General features: G+C 46.1%; 1 protein-coding gene across 2 annotated transcripts; it reads right to left on the minus strand.

The window, feature by feature from the left end:
- Positions 1-1,261: 1,261 nt before the first annotated feature.
- Positions 1,262-19,389, minus strand: ACP6 (acid phosphatase 6, lysophosphatidic). Of its 2 annotated transcripts, XM_044239068.1 has the most exons (11): positions 19,207-19,386; positions 18,711-18,952; positions 11,461-11,592; positions 11,211-11,341; positions 10,787-10,866; positions 8,050-8,137; positions 7,024-7,156; positions 5,908-6,008; positions 3,659-3,754; positions 2,129-2,294; positions 1,262-1,457 (listed from the first exon to the last, which is right to left on the minus strand). In XM_044239068.1, the coding sequence occupies exons 2-11, from the start codon at positions 18,927-18,929 to the stop codon at positions 1,314-1,316; spliced, it is 1,290 nt and encodes a 429-aa protein (XP_044095003.1). In that variant the 5' UTR covers positions 18,930-18,952; positions 19,207-19,386; the 3' UTR covers positions 1,262-1,313. The 2 variants fall into 2 exon arrangements, with proteins under 2 accessions (XP_044095003.1, XP_044095004.1); XM_044239069.1 differs by lacking the exons at positions 1,262-1,457; positions 2,129-2,294; positions 3,659-3,754 and adding an exon at positions 3,761-4,718 and having other exon boundaries at positions 19,207-19,389.
- Positions 19,390-20,930: the final 1,541 nt, after the last annotated feature.

The raw sequence follows: 20,930 nt of genomic DNA on the forward strand, positions 1-20,930 counted from the left end.
TTTCATTCAGATTGGAGGAGCAGGTCTGAGAGGAAAGAGGAGTTTGATTCTGATGTGGAAAATTTTGTTCCTTTGGGACATTCAAGTGGTCATAAGGTCATGAAGCTCAGATGAGAAAACATCAGCTAGAGAAGAAGTCTGGGAGTCATCAACATGAAGATAGTTGGAAGTGGAAAGGTTTTTTGATTGCTCTTTTCCCTAAGAGACTGGTGGTTTGAGATCAGAGCAAGTCTGAAAGAGCTTCTGGGGAAGAATGACAAAACTGATAAGGATCAGGAAATAGCAGGGCTCATCAGGAACCTTAGGAGGCCGAGTTAAATGTGTGGAGTTCTTATTTTGAGAGTGGTTCCAGCCCACCACTGCAGAGGCCTCATCCCCACTCCAGACAGCCATGAGAAGCCAAATGTCTGCCGTGCATCTTCCAGCTGGGTCCTCACTGCAGAGCTCATCTCATTGACCAGCAATGTCCCCTAACCTTCAAGCTCACCTTCTACCCACACACAACACTCTATCCTTGCTTACCTGGTTAACTCCTACTCACCTTTCCTACTCAGATCAGGATGGAATTTCCCTAGAAGACTTTTTTTTTTTTAATGATTTTATTTATTTATTTGAGAGAGAGAGAGAGAGCATGAGAGGAGAGAGGTCAGCAGGAGAAGCAGACTCCCTGCCGAGCAGGGAGTCTGATGTGGGACTCGATCCCAGGACTCCGGGATCATAATCCGAGCTGAAGGCAGTCGCCCAACCAACTGAGCCACCCAGGCGCACCCCAAGAAGCCTTTCTAAACTGCTTCCCCCTACCTCACACCGGCTCCTGCCGGCTGGGGCTGGGGGGTAATCTCTGTACCCAAATAGCCCCTGATGCACCTTATCACAGAATAAAACATACTGCAACTGCATTGTCATCATTGACTTATCTGCCTCTCCCACAAGGCTGAAACAGCTTGGCAGAACCTTTTCATTTGTATAATGTCCACTACTTAGTAGGTGCTCAACATATGTTTGTGAAATGAAGACAGGAAAAAAGAACTGAAGTCCCAGAAGCAACACAATTCTGCAAGGTCCTGATGGCCCCAGCCTGCAGCACGGCAGAGGCTTCCAGGCATGGAAATCAAGCCACAAAACAGGAAATGTCCCTTTGGTCTCAACACCTCTCTTCCTCTCAAGAAGAGACCTTGGTATAACCACAGCAAGGAAATACAACCCTTGCTAAAATACATTAACCCTTGTTCCTGTCTTCCCCAAACATGACAGCCAGAAGCAGTGTGTAAAGGCATTTATTGAAAAACTAACATCCTGTTTGTAGAAATCAGTCACTTTCCATTTCCAAGTTCCATCACCTGGACTTTAGAACAGAGTGTGTGGTATTTTTCTGGGCTCAAGGTATAAACTGAAATGGTGTTTAAGAACTTATCCAGAGGACAGAGCCGGTCAGGGCAACCTTTTGGCACCTGCTCCTGTGGAAGAGACAAAACTCAGCAAGGCCCCTAAGGACCCCAGCCCACTATCTTCCCCTGTGCCCAGAGGTCTGAGAGGTTTGACCCAATGGAGTGCGTATGCACACACAGAGCAGCTGAGAAGGCCCCACCACCTGGTCAGCTTCCAGAGTAGGAACACCACGCCCTGCTTATTGTTACTCAAGAACTGCTTGCAGAGCTGCCTGGGGAGACACAGTCACGTTACACCCCTAAGCTGGGAGAGCAAAAGGTCTAATCTCTGGGGGGTGCTCTAGCATGTGCCCTAGATAGCAGCCTGCGGTGCAGCAAAGCCCCCGCAACACCGACAACGCACACTGCCTCCCAAAGACATCATCATTCACTTTCAAAACAGGCCTCCCAGTCAGGGTGTTACATCCTGACAGAGACACTCAGGGGAAGAGGAGGGCAGTCCCTTTTCTAGAAGCAGTCTGTAGCAGACATGCCATAAGGCCCAAATCTCAGCCTGCCACCACAGTTTCAGTTCTGCCGTATCCCTGGTCATGGTGGTGAGTCATTCCATTGGATCTACAGAGCTGACTGTACCAAGGAGATTCCCCTGAGCCCAAGGAGGGGGATTTGGTGCTAAAGCAGATGGGTGGGTTGGAGGGAGGGTGCCTAGCTACCACCTAGTTGCACCTCACGGGACTTACCTCTCCGCGGTAATAGAGCTGCACAAACCACTCCTTAGATTGCCTGTGCTGGTAGAGTTCCATGGTCAGATCAACAGCAAATGGGGGCCACTTGTGGTCAAAAATCCCCAGGGTGATTAAGAGAGGCATGAGGGTCATATCATGAGCCGCGTAGAGGTACAGCTTTCTGCAAGGAGAAGACAGTCCACAGTCCTTTACCTCAGGACTCTGGAGGCCAGAACACTGCCTGCCTCCTTTGAGTAAGAAACACTTAACCCGGAAATCAGGTGACATCTAGAAGTCAGTGAGCCTGGTATAAAATTTCTTTGAAAGAGATGGTTGGGGGGGAGACATTATTCCCACTCCCATGTTTTTATAAGGAGGGATCCCCACTGGAGTAGCTCTCCTGGTCCCTTCCAGCCCATCTGCTTGTCCACCCACCCACTCGTTCCTCCCCAGGTGAGCTTTAGAGACTAAGTATGTATGGCTTGGCCCTACCTCTCCCTTCCCTCCTTGGGATCTGCCTGCCTGTGGCAAATGTTCTTCCTATGCTCAGCCGTGTGATGAGTTTAGTAGAGCACGCTCTCCTCCTTGTTGGGAAGCTTGTAGTTTGGGGGAATTAAGTTCATTTCAAAGGAATATTAAGAAGCCTGTATGGCCTTCAACATAGTCTCCAAATGGCTTTCATCAGTAAAAATGGAGCCATTTTAATCTTATCTGCCCATCCCCTGTATTTCTCTCTTTGGAAAGATCAAGGATTTTATGTGTTCACTCCTGAACTAGAAGAGTAGCACTAGTATTCTACAGATACAAGGCAAGGGGGGCAAGGCGAAAAGGACCGGTTAGAAATATACTGTCACTGCAGGTGCTGAGAAGGATAGGGAAGGGCATGGGCACAATCTGCTATTATAAATCTGGCCAAAAAATAAAAAAATAAAAAATAAATAAATCTGGCCCAAAGTTCCTGAATGTTCCTATTGCACCTCACCGGCCTCTCCTGTTCTCAGGCTCGTGAGTTTCTAGCTATCGTACAATCTCTCTTTCTCATCCGTGGACCATGCTCTGCTCCGTCAGGGCCCAGGACACATAACACACCAAATCTGTGCCCCTAACTGGGGTTCCAGGCACTACAAAAGTAGCACTGAACGTTCAGAAATTACTTCCAACATTTAAAATGCCAACATTTAAAATACCCTTCTCTACACTCAGTGAAGGTGTTCGAACAAAACCATCTATTATGTGTCCATGTGACATCATAATTAGCTACTCTTTCACACATGTTCAGATAGTGGAAAAAAAAAAAAAGAAAGAAAAGAAAAGAAAAAAACAAATACAGGCTTTTTCTTGTTAATATAAAAATTTTAAACCATGGTAGGATGGGTGCCACAGGAAGAAAGGTAACAATGTTGTGAATATCTCTGGGACTCCTGGCCTCTTTAACAATTGCACTGTCAGCCTGGTTCTTGCCCCCCCTAAAACCAGAGTTCCCTCCCCACAGCCAGAGGCCCCTCCTGGCCTCAGCTGCACAAAGTGGAGTTGTTGTGGCAGTACCTGGTCTTGTCTGCTGGAGTGGCAGGGTCCACAACTTTCAGCAGGTTGCTCTCCAGAATATGAAGGAGTGGGCCTACGGCCATCTGAAGGCTTTCCCTATGGCAAGAAAACAACATTGGAGCTGCTGGGCACTGGCATACAGGAAGGCAGGCTGGGCCTGCCCCCAAGGACCTCAGAAGCCCAATCAGACAGAGCTGAGAAGATGACAAGAAATGCATGAGGGACAGCAACAGGCAGGAAGGGGAGAAATGGCACCTTCAGTTTGAGGGTTCTGTGCACACAGAGACTTCCAACAACAAAAGCACCAGGGCACAGACCTGGTACAAACACAGCTGTAATGGACTGGTACCCGGGATTAGTCATTAAGAACTAGGCCTCCAGGAATAAAAGAACAAAGCTGGGAAGGACAGGCTGTTTCAATAATTAATTAATTAATTAATTAACTATTCCAAGAATTACAGAAGGCCCTTAGACAAGCAATCAGAAGGAAGAGCATCCTGAACTCTGCTTCCCAGGGACCAGACTCTCTTCTCTGGAGTTTGGACAGCAGGGACCCGTCTTATCTATGTGGTGTGACACAGAGCTCAGTGGCAGTGCTCACTTGCAGGGCTGGTGCTGTGGCTTCGCCACTTTCACCCTCGGCTTTGCCACCTTAGGATCACAAGGCAGTTACCGCAACTCCACGCCTGTCATCCCACAGTGTTAAACAAAGCACGGAGCTGTGCTGGCAAGCATCCAAAAGGCTTGGCTTTGGTGCCTCTCCCCTTTGATCAAAGATGAGGAAAACACTTCTTCCAGAATTCCCAGAGCCCAGTCATGGACCAAAGGGAGTGGGGTCATCATGACTGGTTAGACCAATCCTTCTTTCATGATGACTGGGTAAATAAAGGACAACCTTTCTAAGTCAAGGAACGCTGAAGCAGTGGATGAGGAGTAGGCAACCAAAGCACATGCAACATACACTTTCCAGAAGAATGTACGTAGGCCAGGCCAAGTTGGGATGGCACTGCGAGGCCTTCTAATTCGTCCTTGAAGAAACATCAGTTTTGTGAAATCAGGGCTAACCGAAATGGAAAGAAGAATCAGATCTTATTTAAAATGCTTTACACTGGGGAGAAAAACTATGGCCATTGTCCAAATCCAAGCCATTTGCCTGTTTTGTAAATAAAGTGTTACTGGAATATAGCTGTGCCCAGCTATTTGTATGTCGTCTATGGCTGCTTCTGTGCCACTTGGGCAGGGATGAATAGTTGCAACAGATAATGCATGGATTGCGAAGCTTAAAGTACCTACGCTCTGTGTGTGTGTGTGTAGGGGGGGACTGTGTGTGACAATTTAGGTCTGGTGGGGCTACTTCAAGAACAGATGAAGGAAGGGAGCAAAAATCACAGTGAGTAGTCGCAAGCTGGGTGGCATGGCAGGAGCCTTCTGGACACACTGACACTGAGCAGGAGAGAAGCAGCCAGAGGTTAATCTTACTCTTACGGTACCAGGCCCTGAAAATTCTTGACATGTTAGCTGCTTTTTCCTCCCCAGGACTGATCCTTTTTTTCCCATCACCTCCTCTATCAACTTACCTATTCTAAGTGCAAGCCAAATGTTTCTTAACCAATCAAAGAAGGTGTTTTCTTTTCTTTTGTTTTGTTTTGTTTCATTTGATAAGAGAGGAACTCCCCTCTGGGAGACAAGAAACGGAGTCCCAACAACATAAAAAACACAGGACTGCCAGAAGATCTGGTCTGTGTCCCAGCTCTGCCACATGCTAGCCAAGCCTAGGTGAGAAAGCCCGCATCATCACCCAGGCCGTTTCTTCATCTATAAAGGCAGACTCAGCCGTGGTCAGGGATAATGACATTTCCCTTGGAGCGAGATCAGGGAAATGCCTTGTAAGCTGTAGACTGATGAACAAAGTGAGCAGTCAGTAGTCTTCCATCAGCTCTCCCGACCCAAGCCCTTTGAAAGGTAAAGTTAAAGGGGAGGAAGTCAGTGATTTAAGAGAAACTCAGCCGAGTGGTGGCTCCTGGTTCTATATAACAGCAAACAGAAGCCCCATGGCACCAGTCCCTGCTCCAAAGGCTAAGGACTTAAGTGTTGTATCCATTCATAGTGATTTTTACCTCAGCACAGGTAGAGACCCAGCTGGCAGGTGTGAGCAGGCCAGGGGACACCCCCCGCCCCCACCCCATGCCCACAGGCTGAGAGGTGTGGCCAAGCATGATTTGATGCGGGTGGCTGACGAGGCTGCTCACCTGTCTTCCCTCTGCATAACGTACAAGACTGTGTCCACTGCTCTCTGCTCAATCATTCGTGCAAATCTCTGCAGCGTGGGGCAGCTCAGGAGGTTGTGCACCTGAAAGGACCACGGGGACAGTTTTACAAAGAAACACTTTTCACTCACTGAGCTTGGCAGCTGCTTGGCTTTCACACAACCTTCGGGGGCCTATCTTCTCCTGGGGAGGGAGAAAAGCTATGTCCCCAAGGCCCTTCTGAAGCAATTCCTAGAGATCTGAAGGCTCAAGGGGGAGAAAAAGAGCTGTTTTTCCTCCCCTTCTGATGGCTCCCCACCTATTTAAAACATCTGTATTTTTTAAAACCATAAAAAATAATAAAATATAGAGTAAGGAATTCATAAATTTCTACACGACTTTCATTTTCCCCAAAATGGTTTTCTACAAAGTATGCCACGTAAATACCTTATATAAACCCTGATCTTATAACCGTATCCCTATTTTACCCACAAGCACAGGACCTTTCTGCCTTCAGGGCACACTGTCATCCTGACAAGAGAGGGAAGAAGGAGCCAGGCTACACTGCACCTTTGGGAGTCTGGCTTTTGAATCTGCAGAAGACTTTCACATCGTGTGGTCTTCAATATTTATTAGATGAAAAAAGATTCTAGGCTAAGTAAGTTTGGGGGAAATAGATTTAAAGACTGACCAGCTTTCTTTACTGCTTAGATTCTTTAATATGCTTCAGTGCATACAGACTCTTCAAAAAGTGATATAATAGGGATTCCAAAACTTTCAGACAACAACTTTCAGACAAGACCACCCCTGTCTTCTACTCTCCGCTACCCGTCACCCACCCCACACCTGCCCAAAATATTCACACTTACATCACCGGTATTCTGGAGAACATGCCTTAAGAAATTCTGATTTAGAGTTAAATATCCATGCGCCTAACCAAATGAGGACTCCTCCCTGATTGTGGCCTAGCCCTCAGTTCCGACAGCCATTCCACTTATAAATCCTACCACAGCAGCCTCCACCCACTCCCCTCTACCCAGTTCTAACTCAGAAGCCAGCCTGCCTAGGTGCCTATCGCTGACCCCCCGACCCCCAGGGGCTGGAGAACAGTTATCCAACCTGCTCAGCAGCCATATTGTCAAAGAGGCTGAGGAAGTCTACTCCATCATTACTGGTGATGCACATTCCTTCCTTCACCTTTTGCAAATCCTCTGAGATTCCTGGCTGCAAAGAAGCAGCCTGCCTCCTGCCTCTGCAAAAAAATAAAAAGTAATCCTGTATATTATAGAGTAATACACAGTTTACAAAGCATATCTCATTCATCAATTGGGATCTCATTCATTCTTCAATAACAAGACATTGGGGTTAGTTGGTATTCCCATTTTATACGAGTCAACTGGGGCTCTAGGAGTTCACATGACCTATGAAAGTAAGATAGCTGTGGTGCAAAAACAATGAATACTGTTACGCTGAAAAGAAATTAAAAAAAAAAAAAGAAAGAAAGAAAGTAAGATAGCAGGGACTAGGGCCAGAATAAAAGCCTGAATTTCCAGATTCCACTCTAGCATCTTCTTCCATTCCACCAAAAACAATACAACAGCAGCCTAGGTCCACTTGCAAACAACCTTCTCTCTCTTCTGTGGAACACATACTTCGGGTGGCCCAGAAATATCTTAACACTGAAAAGTGTCATCAGTCCAAACCAATCTCTTCTGCAAGGCAGCAAATTAGTAAGAGAAGGGAAATCTGTGTCTTCTGCTTGCCAATATGGATTTGTAGTTCAACCACTGGCTTAATCACCTTTTACTTAACCTGTTGGTGTTTTCATCTGCCCTCTCTGAGCCCATGATGGTCACAGGGACAATGGTTTCTAAGGCGCACCGGGCTCAGGCTGTACATACCATCTCTCCGGCCCGGGATGTGGCTGGAGAGAGCTTGCTGCACCTTCACTATGAGCTTGTCACTGTGAACAAGAGCTTCTTCCTTTCCCGGACAGCAAGGTCAAGCCTTAATGTAAAGCAATCCTTCCCACCCTTATCCACCAACCTGGTAAGCCTCGGCAGGGCCTGAGTTCAGGCACAGGCTGCCAGCGAGAATAAAAGGCTGTCTGTCCCCAACTGGTGAGCAAGGTGCCAGGGCAGTTACCTGGTTCTTTCCCGCAGGCTCCAGCAGTTTTGGTAGTTGGGGTACAAGACTTCTGAGCTTGCCTCATCAGCATGGATGATGATGGGTCCTGGAGGGAAGGTGGGAGCGCAGGCAGGAAGAGGCTTTAGCTTGTTCACCCAGCATCCCCACCCCTGTCTTCTCCTCTCTGCTAGAGGAGGCAGACCATCCAGGCTACTAACTTCAACATGCCCTGGCCTTGCCAACAGGAGCTCTCCTGTGGTCTGAGAAAAGACAGAAAGCAAGAAGCAGCCTGTTCTATCTGGCACAGCCCCTCCTACTGGGCCACATATAGACTAGAGCAGGCACAGACCTGGATCAGACTGGCACTTTCCTGACCCCTTCCCAAAGATTCCTGCCTTTAGGCATTCTAACAAAGAACCGGCTATCCCCAACTCTATCAGAACTAGGTGACTTTCCTGCTTTTCAAAGTCCAATCCTCTAGACCAATACGATGACTCAGCACATGATAATGTAAGAAAGGTGACCATAAGGTCACAAGACCTGTCAGCCCCAGAGCCTTGCCCAAAAGGAAAGCCAGGTTTCTAGATGAACTGTCAAGAGACACACATTAGGCTACAAAGTAAGTTTCTTATACAGTTGACCCTTGAACAACTGAGGGTTGGGGTCACTGATCTCCCCCTCCAACAGTTGAAAATCCACATATAACTTCTGATTCCCCAAAAACTTAACTACTAACAGCCTACTGTTGACTGAAAGCCTTACTGATAACATAAATAGGTGATTAACCCATCTTTTGTATATGTATTATACATTGTGTTCTTCCAATCAAGTAAGCTAGAGAAAAGAAAGTGTGATTAAGAAAAACCTAAGAAGAGAAAATACATTTGTAGTTCTGTACAGTATTTACCAAAAAATAAAAAAATAAAATTGTGTGTAAGTGGACTCATGCAGTTTGAATCCATGTTGTTCAAAGGTCAACTGTATACCTTCCAGTAGCTTGCTGCTGCTCAGAGCTTATAAGTACCTTTATCCCCTCCCATTAAGGTGCCCTAACACCTTCCCATGCTTTGCTCTGTGCCAGATATGGCAAGGGCCTGTGGTAGCTTTCCTTTCCACTCAAATCAAGCCTGACCTCTGATGGCAAAAGAAAAAACTTCTATCAGCAGCTCTCTGGAACTCACTGAAGTCAGTATGTGGGGTGATTAGGTGAATCTAAACCCCAAAGAGTTGCTGTTCTCAATTGTTGATAGTCAAAACTCCAGTAGCATATGGTAACTTTACCATAATATCAAAATTCAGACACACTTTGTTGAGCAAATGACCAATGACCATTTGGCCCTCTCCAAATGTCCTCTGAACAGCACAGCATAAAGGTGAAGAGTATGGATGCTGGAACCAGACTGCCAGAGTTTGAATCCCTATTCCACCATTTACCAGCTTTGTGGCCCTGGGAAAGTCATTTAGCCTCTCTGTGCCTTAATTCTCTTATCTGTAAATGAGGAATAATATTACCTACCTCGTAGGGTTATTAAAAAGAATTAAACAGGTTAGTATAAAAAAGCAATTAAAAAAAGGTTTGATACACGGTCAAATTAGAGTCCCAGGATGTTTGGGTCCAGTGGCTAGCGATGCTACCACTTCCCTCCCTGTTGGGAATATGGGGCAGTCTCAGTCTGAGGCCTGCTGGTAAGTCAGGCTGCCTCTAAGAAACAGCTTTGCTACTCCAATCATACTTCCGCTGTTTCTGAGGAGAGGACATTTGCCTTTTAGAAGATGGGCAAGCGAAGAGTTTTCAGAAGTCCAGCAGCCTCTAGGAAGTAAGGGCAGCACACTCTGTTTGCTCTCTGTTGTCTATGTTCGGCAGACACATGCTGTCTATGTTCGGCATCCAACTGCTGCGGGAATTGGCAGCTGTACCCAACCCACAGTGGGGAAGGCCAGCCTCTTCTGGCCTGGAGGTTTCTATTATTTTACATAGTTTATTTTTCTAAAAGCCGACGGAAATTTTGTATCTATTTGAGATACTGCTAAAGAAGTGAAGCAAGAACCTTTGCCTTATGGCACCATTTTAGTATTTTAATATTGGTGAGGTCATGTTGATACGAAACTCAGACCGGCAATTAAATGTAAATCTGAATCAAGTACAAATGACAAAATGCAGTTCCATTTGCTAGTCAAAGGGCCTCAAGACATGAGATCCATGAGGGAAAATAATAAATGTGGTCCTCAGTGGTGAAAGGTTGAGTACTATTAGCTGTGATCATTCACGGGTTGAACACGTCAAAACCCCAACTCACTAGACCTCCTCAGTGAGGCGAGACTGAACAGAATACTGTTAATACCATCTGGGTCAGGCTGTGGATTATAACCAAGACCAGAGCAATAGCAACAGGCTTGGGTCCCAGCTAAGTATCCCTCCTGCCTGCCTTCCTTTTCAGTAGCGTCTTACCTAAGCAAAAAGCCCCAACACTGTTCACAAGACCTGGCTAGGGCTGCCTCATGCAGCCTGTGGAGAAGCCTAAGAGGAGAAGTCAGGAGCCACGGGCACATCAGGGTGGCTGACACATCACTGTAGGTGTGGAGGACAGGATGGCAAGGGCAGCGGAAGGCCCACTAGAGTAGGCACAGCATGGAAGCCACACGTGCAGGAGAGAAACCAAAGGAACAGCACCAAGGAAGAGGGCGGGGAGGGCTTTGGAAGCAAGAAGAAAGGTCCTCTGGGATAGGGGCTGACTTCTAGACTCCAAACTCGAACCTTCTTTCTGACACTGGAAAAGTCCAGCCAGCAAACACCGGGTAGACTCCAGATTTCGATATATATTAGTGGAACGAACGCTGGAAGAAAAAAAAAAAAAAAAAGGCAGAGACATTCATAAAAGGAAGATTCAAGTATATATACTACCCTATCCTACAGAGCACCCAGGAGGCTTTAAGATCACATAGGGGGAGCTATGGGGCTGGGAAGAATCCTTTCTCTCTCTGTGGGATGGCTGCCCCAAGGGACCCAAAAGCCAATGAATGTCACCTCCATCGACCACATGTTCACAGGATCCTATTATACAAGGTAACTGCCCCAAACTATGTTGGATGAGAACAGGAACCATCTGGGGGGTCAGTATGGGTTTCCTCATGCTTAAGACCTTAAACTGGGTGCAATACCCCTTTTTTGAGTGACTCACAAGACCTCCATTGGATTGAAAGTTGGCGAAAGAAAGGGGATGTCCTCCACATAGTTCTTCCTCAGCCTCTCTCCTAGGGCAAACATCTGCTGCATGCCCACGTTGGTCAGCTGTCCGGCAAACATGCCCCCCTAATGTGGGGCAGAGACATAAAGAAGAACGAAAATACCTCACAGCCTGCTAAACTCAGCCCAGAGAGAACCATGGAAACTTTATAGTGGGCTTCCCAGAGGAGGGAAGCACTGCTCACCTTCAGTTTGGTCTCAGGGTATTGAGAGTCGAAAGGACAATGTGGTTTTGGGCCACCAGTGAGATTGGTGACAGTGTAATCAAACTGAGTTTCGGGTGGGACCTCTAGTAGCCGGAGATTCCACTCTGCCTGCTGTGACCACAAAAAACAACACATTGTTTAGAAGGCTCTTGAAACTTAGTAATACCCAGCACCACCTGGAAGACATAGCTGGAATCACCCACAACTTTCCCATGGGAAGGAAAGAAACTTTAGCTCCAATTAAGGGAAGAAAAGACTGTAATTGATTATTCCAGCCGAACCTCGCTCAAGTCCTGTTATTGCTCCACTAGTACTCACTGTTAAGATGTTGTTCTGGCACGAAGCCCAGACTGCAGTAAAGGGGAGAAATGGCCAGAATGCCTGGCATGCAAACACTTGGTGAATGAATGAACAAACAAATGAATGAGCATAATATAATCTCAGTGAGCATATACTTTAGGAATCAACCCCATGCAGGCTTCTATGGCTCCCCACCCTTAAAGGCTCTACTCAATGTCCCTTCTAACTACCACCTATTTCCCTTCCTTTCATCCAATTTCTCAAACAAGTCGTTGCCCCCAAGAAACCTTCACTTCTTCACCATCTTCCTTTTCTCCTTGCAATGTGGCTCCTGCTCCACTGTACTATAATGGCTTCCAAACATCACCAGTAGCCACAGGTCTCAGAGCTCCAACTGCCCATGAAACTCTTACATTCATTGAGTCAGATGTGATGACTTCAATTTTAAAAACAAAAGTCTTTTCTTCTTCCCATATACCAGCTCCTCTTCTCAACATACTACATCACTCACAATGATGCCATAATTCTGCTAGGCCCCAAAACTCAAACTTCCAGCTCTCCCCTACTGCTTCACCAGCCATGCACTAGACTCTGTTGATCACTGGCTAGAAAAAAGTCACTCCCAAAGGTCCTTCTTTTTTCTGTCAGAGTGTAAAACCTTATTACACAGATTATCTACCCCCCTCCATGAATCTTGTTAAGCCACTTCCATCATATCAATAGCTTTTTCCCAATGTTTCAAGAGATAAACACCTGGCCACCTGGCCTTCCACAACTTCTATACCTTGGCCCAGCCCCTGTCCCCAGCTGTACTGTCACTATGCCTCTCTCCTCTCCAAACCAGACCATACTCATTGCTTCCTCTGCATCTTCTTTTAGCTTGCGTCCCTTGCCTGGAGAGATTCCTGTCTCTCCTGCCCATCCAGTTTCTCTTCAAGGTCCAATGATAGCTCAAGTCTTACTTTCCACCACGGACTACTCCAGCTTTTAGCGTGTTGTCTTCTCATCTGAATTACTACAGCACTTAAAAAGCACAAGAATAATATTTAACTCTATTCCCCCAACACTTTGTTTTGTTTTAAAACTAACATCTGAAAACTTAACTCTGTCATGGATCATCATATTTATCTTGGCCACTCCCAGAAACAGCCCAGGAGAGCACCACTGGGAATCCCCGGTTCCTTTCAGGAAGCCCTCCATTCTTTCAAAAGGCACTGTCTCACTCCCACCTGCAGCCAGGGGTTACAGCAACTGATATCAGAAGATTGGGTGTTCAGAACACAGACCTTCTTCCCACTGTCTTTTACTCGTGGCTCCTTTCAAAGTTCTGATCCTATAACTTCCCTGCATAAACCCATTAAGGGCTCACAAGGGCCTATGCCCCTCCATCTCCTCACCATTTCTTCCCAGTCCTACAGACTTAGTCTCTAGCCATAGAACTTTGTCTCCAATTCACCAATCCTCACACTTCCTGGCCTTTCAACCTCGTGTTTCTTCTACGTGAAATTTTCCTTTTCCTTTCATCTGGAAAGATTTCTGCTCATTCCACAAGATGGCTTCAACGCTGCCGGAAGCTGTGACCATGTCCCACCCTCTCAATGCAGCCTCAGTGGCCCTTTTTGGTAGCCTTTACCAACTGGATTAGAAGAGTTCCTTTACTACGTCTGTCCTGCTCAGTAGTCCTGCTCTGAGAACAGAGATGAGGTTGTCTATTACTCCTGCATTTTGAAAGCCTAGCAAAGGGCTTGGCACACAGTAGGTACAATTAACAACTCCCGACCTTGTGGAAGACACAAAGACGGAGATAACAGGACCCTGCCTTTTCTGGGTTTTTAGATCGGTAGAGACAGCGAGCTATGAATATAAATGATAGCACTAAAATAAACTATGTACTACAAGAAACCAGATGAAGGCCACTAGTAGCTCAAAGACAAGAAAGACCTTCTCTCCTGGCTGGGAATTCAAGAAGTTTCACGCAAGAATGGCCTTTGAAGTGAAGAGGATTTAGACAAGCAAAGATGTGGACTTGAGAGTGAGAGGTAGGTAAGGAGAGGGTGGTATTCAGAATTCCAAAGTCAGTAGAAGTTTGAGCAAAACAGAGATGGTGAAGAATGCATGTAGGAAAGAAATGGTTTGGTTTGCCTCAACCTGGGAGCAGTTTTCAGATTTTTTCATTAGCAAATACCAAATAGAATTTGACTTTAGTTTTCCATATACAAAGCCAAAAACTGGAGTTCCTCCAGTTGAAGTAGGAGTGGGAGTACAGAGCCCCAGCCACTAGGCATCTCTCTAGATTACAGGCTCCAAAGAACAGTTTGAAAACCAACAGCCTAGATCATTACTGGAATGGGAAGACTGATGCAGAAGCCAATTTCAAGATGTCTGCAATGGAGCTGATGAGGGCCTAAGGCCTCATCTAAAGGGGTAGATGCAAGACATGTGAGTCAAACCTGGCAAGTGAGTCCATCAAATTTTATCTGGGGCCTATGTTGGTAGGTGAATGAGGAAGAATAAAGAAAAAACTTCCTTTGATTTTAAGCCTGGGTGTCTAAGGTGACAAGACATCCTCCGTGACTAAAAACTAAGACCAGCTCAGAAGACAGGTGACATGTTGAGTCCAGTTTTGGACATTTTAAGTTTGAGGTACCTCCTTTGTGTTCCCAGGGCTTCTAGCATATTCCCATAATTGGAATCTCTTTTTACTCTCCTTCAGCATATCTCTTTTACACCCAATGCTGAATTACCCAATCTTGTAAGTCCAATGTTTAGTCCAGGTCCTCACACCAAGTCCACAGGGCCTAGTCAGCCTCACTGTGAAATCTCCTGGGGCGCCTGGGTGGCTCAGCTGGTTAAGCATCTGAATCTTGACTTCGGCTCAGGTCATGGTCTCAGAATCTGGCTCCTCACTCAGCAGGGAATCTGCTTGAGATTCTTTCTCCCTCTCTCTTTGCCCCTCTCCCTGTTCATACCTTCACTCAAATAAATAAATAAATCTTAAAAAAAAAAAAAGAGAGAGAGAAATCTCCTCTTGTTAAGGACATCAGTCAACAGAGGGTCTTTCCTGTTTCCCAGGAGATAACTCCTGGAAATCTAGGTCATGTCAAATCTGCGGTACATGTTTTCAAAATTTTAACAGATGATACACCAGTTCTATACATGGTGTCTACCCCATATACACACTCTCACTCTTGTTCTGGCTCTTCAGCTTCCAAGTTAGTGGCAAAGGCTAACTTTATAATTTTACTTACTTATTTTGCCCCATTTTTAAAAGAACATAAAGTAGATGACAGCAAGACCTAAAGTATAGTAAAACAACCAATTCAGGGTGAGCGAGAAAGACAAAAGCAAACAAGTATAGGGACAAAAAAACTGGACATAAGAATAATGTATCTCCAAAACATAGACTATAAAGATCCTTATGCTTAATTGTAGGTGGGCCAAAGATTCAGCACTAAGCCTTCTGGCTTTTATGTAAAGCAGAAACTCGATCAGCTAGACAAGCCTAAAGATAAAAGCAAGACAACTATTCGGGAGAAGCACACCATTTCTAATGCTAACAGACAAATTCCTCCCAAGGGTCCTTGGGAGGATAGAGTAATATAATGAACATCTTTTCAGTAGTCACAGCAATGAGTTCTGTGGGATTGTTTCTCAGTTTCCTCAACACAGAATGATGGGATCTCACCAAAGCACATTTCTGTGAAGACAATACTATACTGAGATTGATATGCCACATTCCAAAGGTAAAAGAAAAAAACCTACATAAAACTAAGCAAAACCCTTCCGGGTGTAGATTTTAGAATAAAGCAATGGTTTTAAACCTTGGCTGCACACTGGCATCATGAAAAAAGATTTTAAAAAGAAACTAATGCCTGAGCCCCATCCTGAGCTCATCACATCTGGATCTCCTGGGGTGGGGCCTCAGCTCTTTTAATGCTGTCTAGTCCAGATAATTCTAAAGATTCACCAGAGAGGCTGTTGCCATGTCTGCATGCTCTGGGGCAATTAAATCAGAATCTCTAGGAGGGAGACCTGGGCCTTAGCGTTTTAAAGCTCCCCAGTTGAATCCAATGTCCTGTCAAGAACAAGCAGTTAAGAACACTGTTCTAGAGTAATGAATGGACTCACTGGCATATCCTTCACGCACTGCTTCCTGAATACTGCTTCTTAGCTGAGCTTCGGGTAAGTATTAAGTAACAGTAAGACTGTCGATATACTTCCCACCTTGCCTACATTACCAAGTAAATAGGAACCCAAATTCCTTAATCAATAGCGGAGTTGAGCTAAGTTGGACTTTGTTTTATAAAAAACTGAGGAACCTGCCTAAGTTGGAGGCCATCTTGCCTAGAGGTGAGCTGAGGGAACTCTGAAAGTAGGGCCTCTTTTATCTTGTCAATGTGTACTTGGATCTAACCTAATAATCAGAAAAAAGAGCCAATCAAGTTCCAGAGTTTTATTTCCCAAGCACTGCTAGAGGAAGACAAGTCAACTGCCACTGAAGCCAAAAGAAAACAACTCAGTAAGACATCTAATTTTAGGGACACCTGTCTGGCTAACACCAGACACCAGTGAAGCATCTGCCTTCGGCTCACATCATGATCCCAGGGTCCTGGGATTGAGTCCTGTGTCAGGTGCTCTGTTCAGACGGGAGTCTGCTTCTCTCTTTCCCTCTGATCCTCCCCTCTCTTTGTGCTCTTTCTCTCTCTCTCAAATGAATAAATTTAAAAAACTTTTAAAAAATCTAATTTTAGACAATGCTACTTTCTGAAGATTTGCAAGATTTGCAAGAGATAACTGAATGAAGTGACTTGTCACTTTTGTTCATCTATAAACCAGTCACAAGTCTGAAGATATCTACCAAAGGCAGCTGTAGTTTCAGAATTGTTGCCAGGTAGTCCTTCTAACTACAGTTAATAGCAGAAGCAGGAAGATTAGAAAATCCCAGTAACAACCTCTACCAAACTGGATCTTGAAAAGAAAATCGGAGAGAAAACATCCAGAAACAAATTACAGGAAGCAGATGACACCTGCTCATAGCCTAAACTGAAAGAGGCTTGGTTCCACCCCCGGCTTTTATGCATACAACTTTTAGGAGATAATCAAAGATGTCTAATACATTTGCCTGAAGTCTGAGAATGTGAACAGGCAGGAGAGGTAATGTGCCTTCCCTAACTGCAAAGCAAGGCCTTGGGCTCAGATGCTTATTTTGTGCCTACACAGACAGAAGATGAATGAAGATGGCATTCTATCTGAGCTACAAACTGCCCCTTCCAACATAATGGCAGAAGGTACCCATCACACACATACCGGCTCAAGATAAAGTCCTGTAAGAATCTAAATCTTTCCCAGCCCCTTAAGGAAGTATACATATACTAGGTCTAAGCCTAGACATTCAGACTTTTATTGTCCTGCTACCACTGATAACTTTGTTTTTTAACATGAGTCTTTTACCTCTATATTATTTTCCAGTTTCTGTAACAAGAATAAATGGAGAAGAGAGTGCAAATGAGACAAGCTATGTACAAAAATCCTAAGGAAAATTTAGTGACCCAATACAAAAAGGCAGAGTAAGGGATTGAAAAAGCATCAAAAAGAAAGGAAGGAAGAGGGGTGAAGGAAGGAGGAAGAGGAAAAAAGAAACTCCAATACCAAAAAGTGGATACTAGATACTCCAATACTAGAAAGTGGTATAGCCATTCAGAAAGACTAACTAGAAATCTGATAATGGAATTAACTGCCTGCCAAAATTTATTTATTTATGTGGTAAGACTTTACAAACTTTACAAGTTTGAGTTCATGTCTGACCAGCTTTAAAAGCTGGATTTTCCATTGTACAGTGTGAGGACACAATCCTAAGAGTTTCTGGAAACCAATTATGATCATGAAAAGTATGCCAAAAAACAGGTTTGGACGTCTGTTGAACTTGCTCCAACATTAACCTGGAGGACTAATAATGCAAAAGCACTCCACAGTTAAGTGTTACAGTCAGGGGGCCTGAGGATTTTAGGTTGCCTCTTTATCCTCACTGGGAAGCCAGAATTCTTCAATTACAGGCCTGCCTGGTATCAAAGGTCAGAGACCTTCACTGCTTCTCCCCAAAAATCAAAGCCAGGAAGGTTAATCACTTGAAAAAAACTAATTATTTGTGTTTTAATCATAATTATCCTGACCAAATCAGGTAGATTTTAAGACATTATAGCCGCAAGACTAGCCAATTAAAAATGCTTTCCTACCTGAAGTCCCTTCCACAAGAGTTTTAGAAACCCAAAATAGAAAAGGAGAGCCCCCAGATATAGCACTTATTACCAAAAAAAAAAAACCCAAAAAACAAAAAACCAGCCTTCAAGGGATCTCAAATGGTCTCCAGCAAACCCTAAGAGAAAGCGGCTGTAAAAATTTGTTTCCAAAGGTGTTGAGCTCTGTTACCCACTGTGACCCCTGCTCCCAGTTACATTGGTTCCTGCCAAGAAGGTTCCTGCAACCTTCAAAACAGTCATACAGAAACGCACTACACCTTCGTTCTCAAGTTCACCCCAGTATCTGTTAAAATACAGAATCTCAGGCCTACCTCATACCTGCTGAACTGGAAACCTCATTTTAACAAGATCCCTAGGCGCTTTAATAAGCACCTAAGTGTTACCAGCTGTGCTACACCATAGCCATCAAGGGCACAAATGGAAGTTCCAGGGCTGCCTTACACATGAAGGGTCCTAAGAGGAAAGAGGGCTAGGAGTACCAGGCCAGCAACGCTTCTGCTCAAGAGCTGAGGGCGGAACTGGCTACTGCAGTTTTCCCTTGGTCTGGACCCTGCCAGAATCCAGCTCAGTGAAGGTAAATCTCCAAAGATGAAGTGTTCAGGGCGTCTGGTCTGGCCCGGGTCGACCACGAGGTCCTTGTCCCACCAACCCCTGCCCAGGCCAACCTCTCACCTGCTCCTCCTGCGGGAGCGGCTTGAGAGGGCTCCGAGCCCCGTGTCGGAACACGACCTGCACCATTTTCAACTCCAGCTGACTCCGGTCGACGGGATGCTGGTTCTCCGCCCTGCTCGGCTCGGCGCGGGCCGTCCGCCGCTGGTGAACGCAGTAAGCCAGCGAGGTCAGGAAGCCCACCGGCGCCCACATGCGCACGCTGAACACACCGCCGATCATGGTGGAAGCCCCCGGGCGTGAGGCTGCAGAAGGCGAATACAAACTTTGCGCTCGCGCCGGGGCTCAGCGGCCGCCCCCAAGTTCCCGGGAACCCGCCGGAGCGCACATCCAGCGACTGCAGCGATTCCCGGCCCTAAGGGAGACCCCCCAAGTGGGAGAGTGGTGGGAGAAGCGGCGGTGGGAGAAGTGAGGACTCCCTGGGAGTTTTAACGCGGGTCGGGGTTGGCCGCTCCCGCCGCAGACCCGGCAGGGGGAAGCTCAGCTCCGAATCTTTCACCTTCTGGGGAACCTTAAACTTGGAATCCAAGTTTGGCCTCCAGGGCTCCGAAGGGACGGGAACCAGCCCTGAGTTCCTCGGCCGCAGACTCCACGAACACAGACGACTACGCTCCACTTTTTTGTCCGCAAGCTCCCACACACCTCTTCCCCCACCCAAGGACTCGTCCCAAGAGGATCCGCGCTTGGGAGCATGGGAAAACGAGTGCCGCGGCGACGCCTTTTTGGAGGGTCTGAGTTCTGAGAACTACAACTCCCACAAGGCCGCGCGCGGCGGACACCGCCCCCACCCCCCACCCCCGCTTTAGAGGTGTTTGGTAGCCCGGTACAGTGGACCTCGCTTCTCAGCACCAGCAGGGCAAGTCAAGGACTGGTGGCCAATGTAGTAGGAGTGAATCCGCCAGTTTCCCTGGTCCATAGGGTAGGACAAGTGAAGACTGGGGTAGAATTGGGTGGCAGAGGGGAGTAATTTAAGGTGTGTAGATTTTCTTGAAGTCCTGGAAGGTCGCTGAAGCTAAGAGCCCCAACACCAGCTTACCGAGTGATGATTATTTGCGAAGGGCAGCACTAGGCATTTTATATTTAATCTTCACTTACTACACCCCTTCTAAGTTTAAAGAAGCCTAAACTGTCGCAAACATGTAGAACTTTAAGCTCATTGATGTGTTCACTCATATCCACAGTATTTCTTGTGGAAAAATTCAGGTCTTGCCTGTGGGTGTCCAGTGCTAAACAACCCATAGGTGCCTATTGGTCTGGTTTCTCTTGCGTGTAGGCTTGCTTGAAGCCTGCGTTCCAGATCTTTGCAACAAACAGGGCACAATGGAACCAGCCATGCCTATCTGAAGGCAAAGGTCAGGTTGAGAGGAGGGACATTTGTGAAAAGAGTCTAAATGTATGTCCTCTAATGAGTTCTTAAAACCTTCTAAATTCTAGTCCTGGATCAAACTGGACCAAACTTGAAGACAACATAAACATAATTATGGAGTACAACTCTTGCCGGGGGTCTAAACTTGTTCACCAAGATAGAATGTTATGAATGCCCTACTGTGGGGAAAGGATCATTTTGGAACACTGCACATTGTCACAGCTTTCCCACTAGCCTAGCCCATGGATGGACTCACTCTTCAGAGTCTTACTGTGCATCCTGATGTAATTATAAACTGAAAACTGTTTTTCTGTAGCCTAAATAAGGCATCAAGAGTTTCAGACAACAGTGCTTCAGAGCCCGTGTGATGAAATGTAATCCCAGTGGTTAGAGAGAGCTGTTCTCAGCAGTTTGGCAGAAACATGGTACAACTTTTGTGCAGAAGGGCCCTGAGCCCTGGGAGTTTTAGCACATCAGAGCAGCTTCAAGGTGATGTAACACTGGCATCCGGGTGCCAGTACCTTCGGCAGGAATTGACAGGCAACCCAGGTCTGCACCCTGCACTCTGGCAGCCTCAGCATAGATTTGTCAAGCATTACGAGCAGCACCTCTGACCTGTATGAGCAACAGCAGCGGCTTGTCTGGATAGGACATATACGTGTAGTGGGGTAACAGTGCTGGTGATGTCTCAGCAGCAGATCTCTGCGGGAAGCCAGAGCAGGTAAGTTGGAAAATGACAGATTCCATGTGGTAGTTGAGAGTACTGTTTGTCGGCACATAGGAGACAACCACTCGGGAGTCCTGTGAATCTTGAGTAAGTGGTTGTGTGGTGGTGCTGGGAGTGTGGGTAAACGGCA

Source organism: Neovison vison, chromosome 2, assembly GCF_020171115.1.
Source record: "Neovison vison isolate M4711 chromosome 2, ASM_NN_V1, whole genome shotgun sequence".
Lineage (NCBI taxonomy): Eukaryota > Metazoa > Chordata > Mammalia > Carnivora > Mustelidae > Neogale > Neogale vison.

Excerpts from the sequence above, each read along its gene's own strand:
- ACP6 (XM_044239068.1), bottom strand. The coding sequence starts at position 18,929 with ATGATCGGCGGTGTGTTCAGCGTGCGCATGTGGGCGCCGGTGGGCTTC. Across the intron at positions 11,593-18,710 it reads CGCTCCCGCAGGAGGAGCAG|CAGGCAGAGTGGAATCTCCG; the intron begins GTGAGAGGTTGG and ends TTGTGGTCACAG. Across the intron at positions 8,138-10,786 it reads TTTCCAGTGTCAGAAAGAAG|GACCCATCATCATCCATGCT; the intron begins GTTCGAGTTTGG and ends CCTTCCCTCCAG.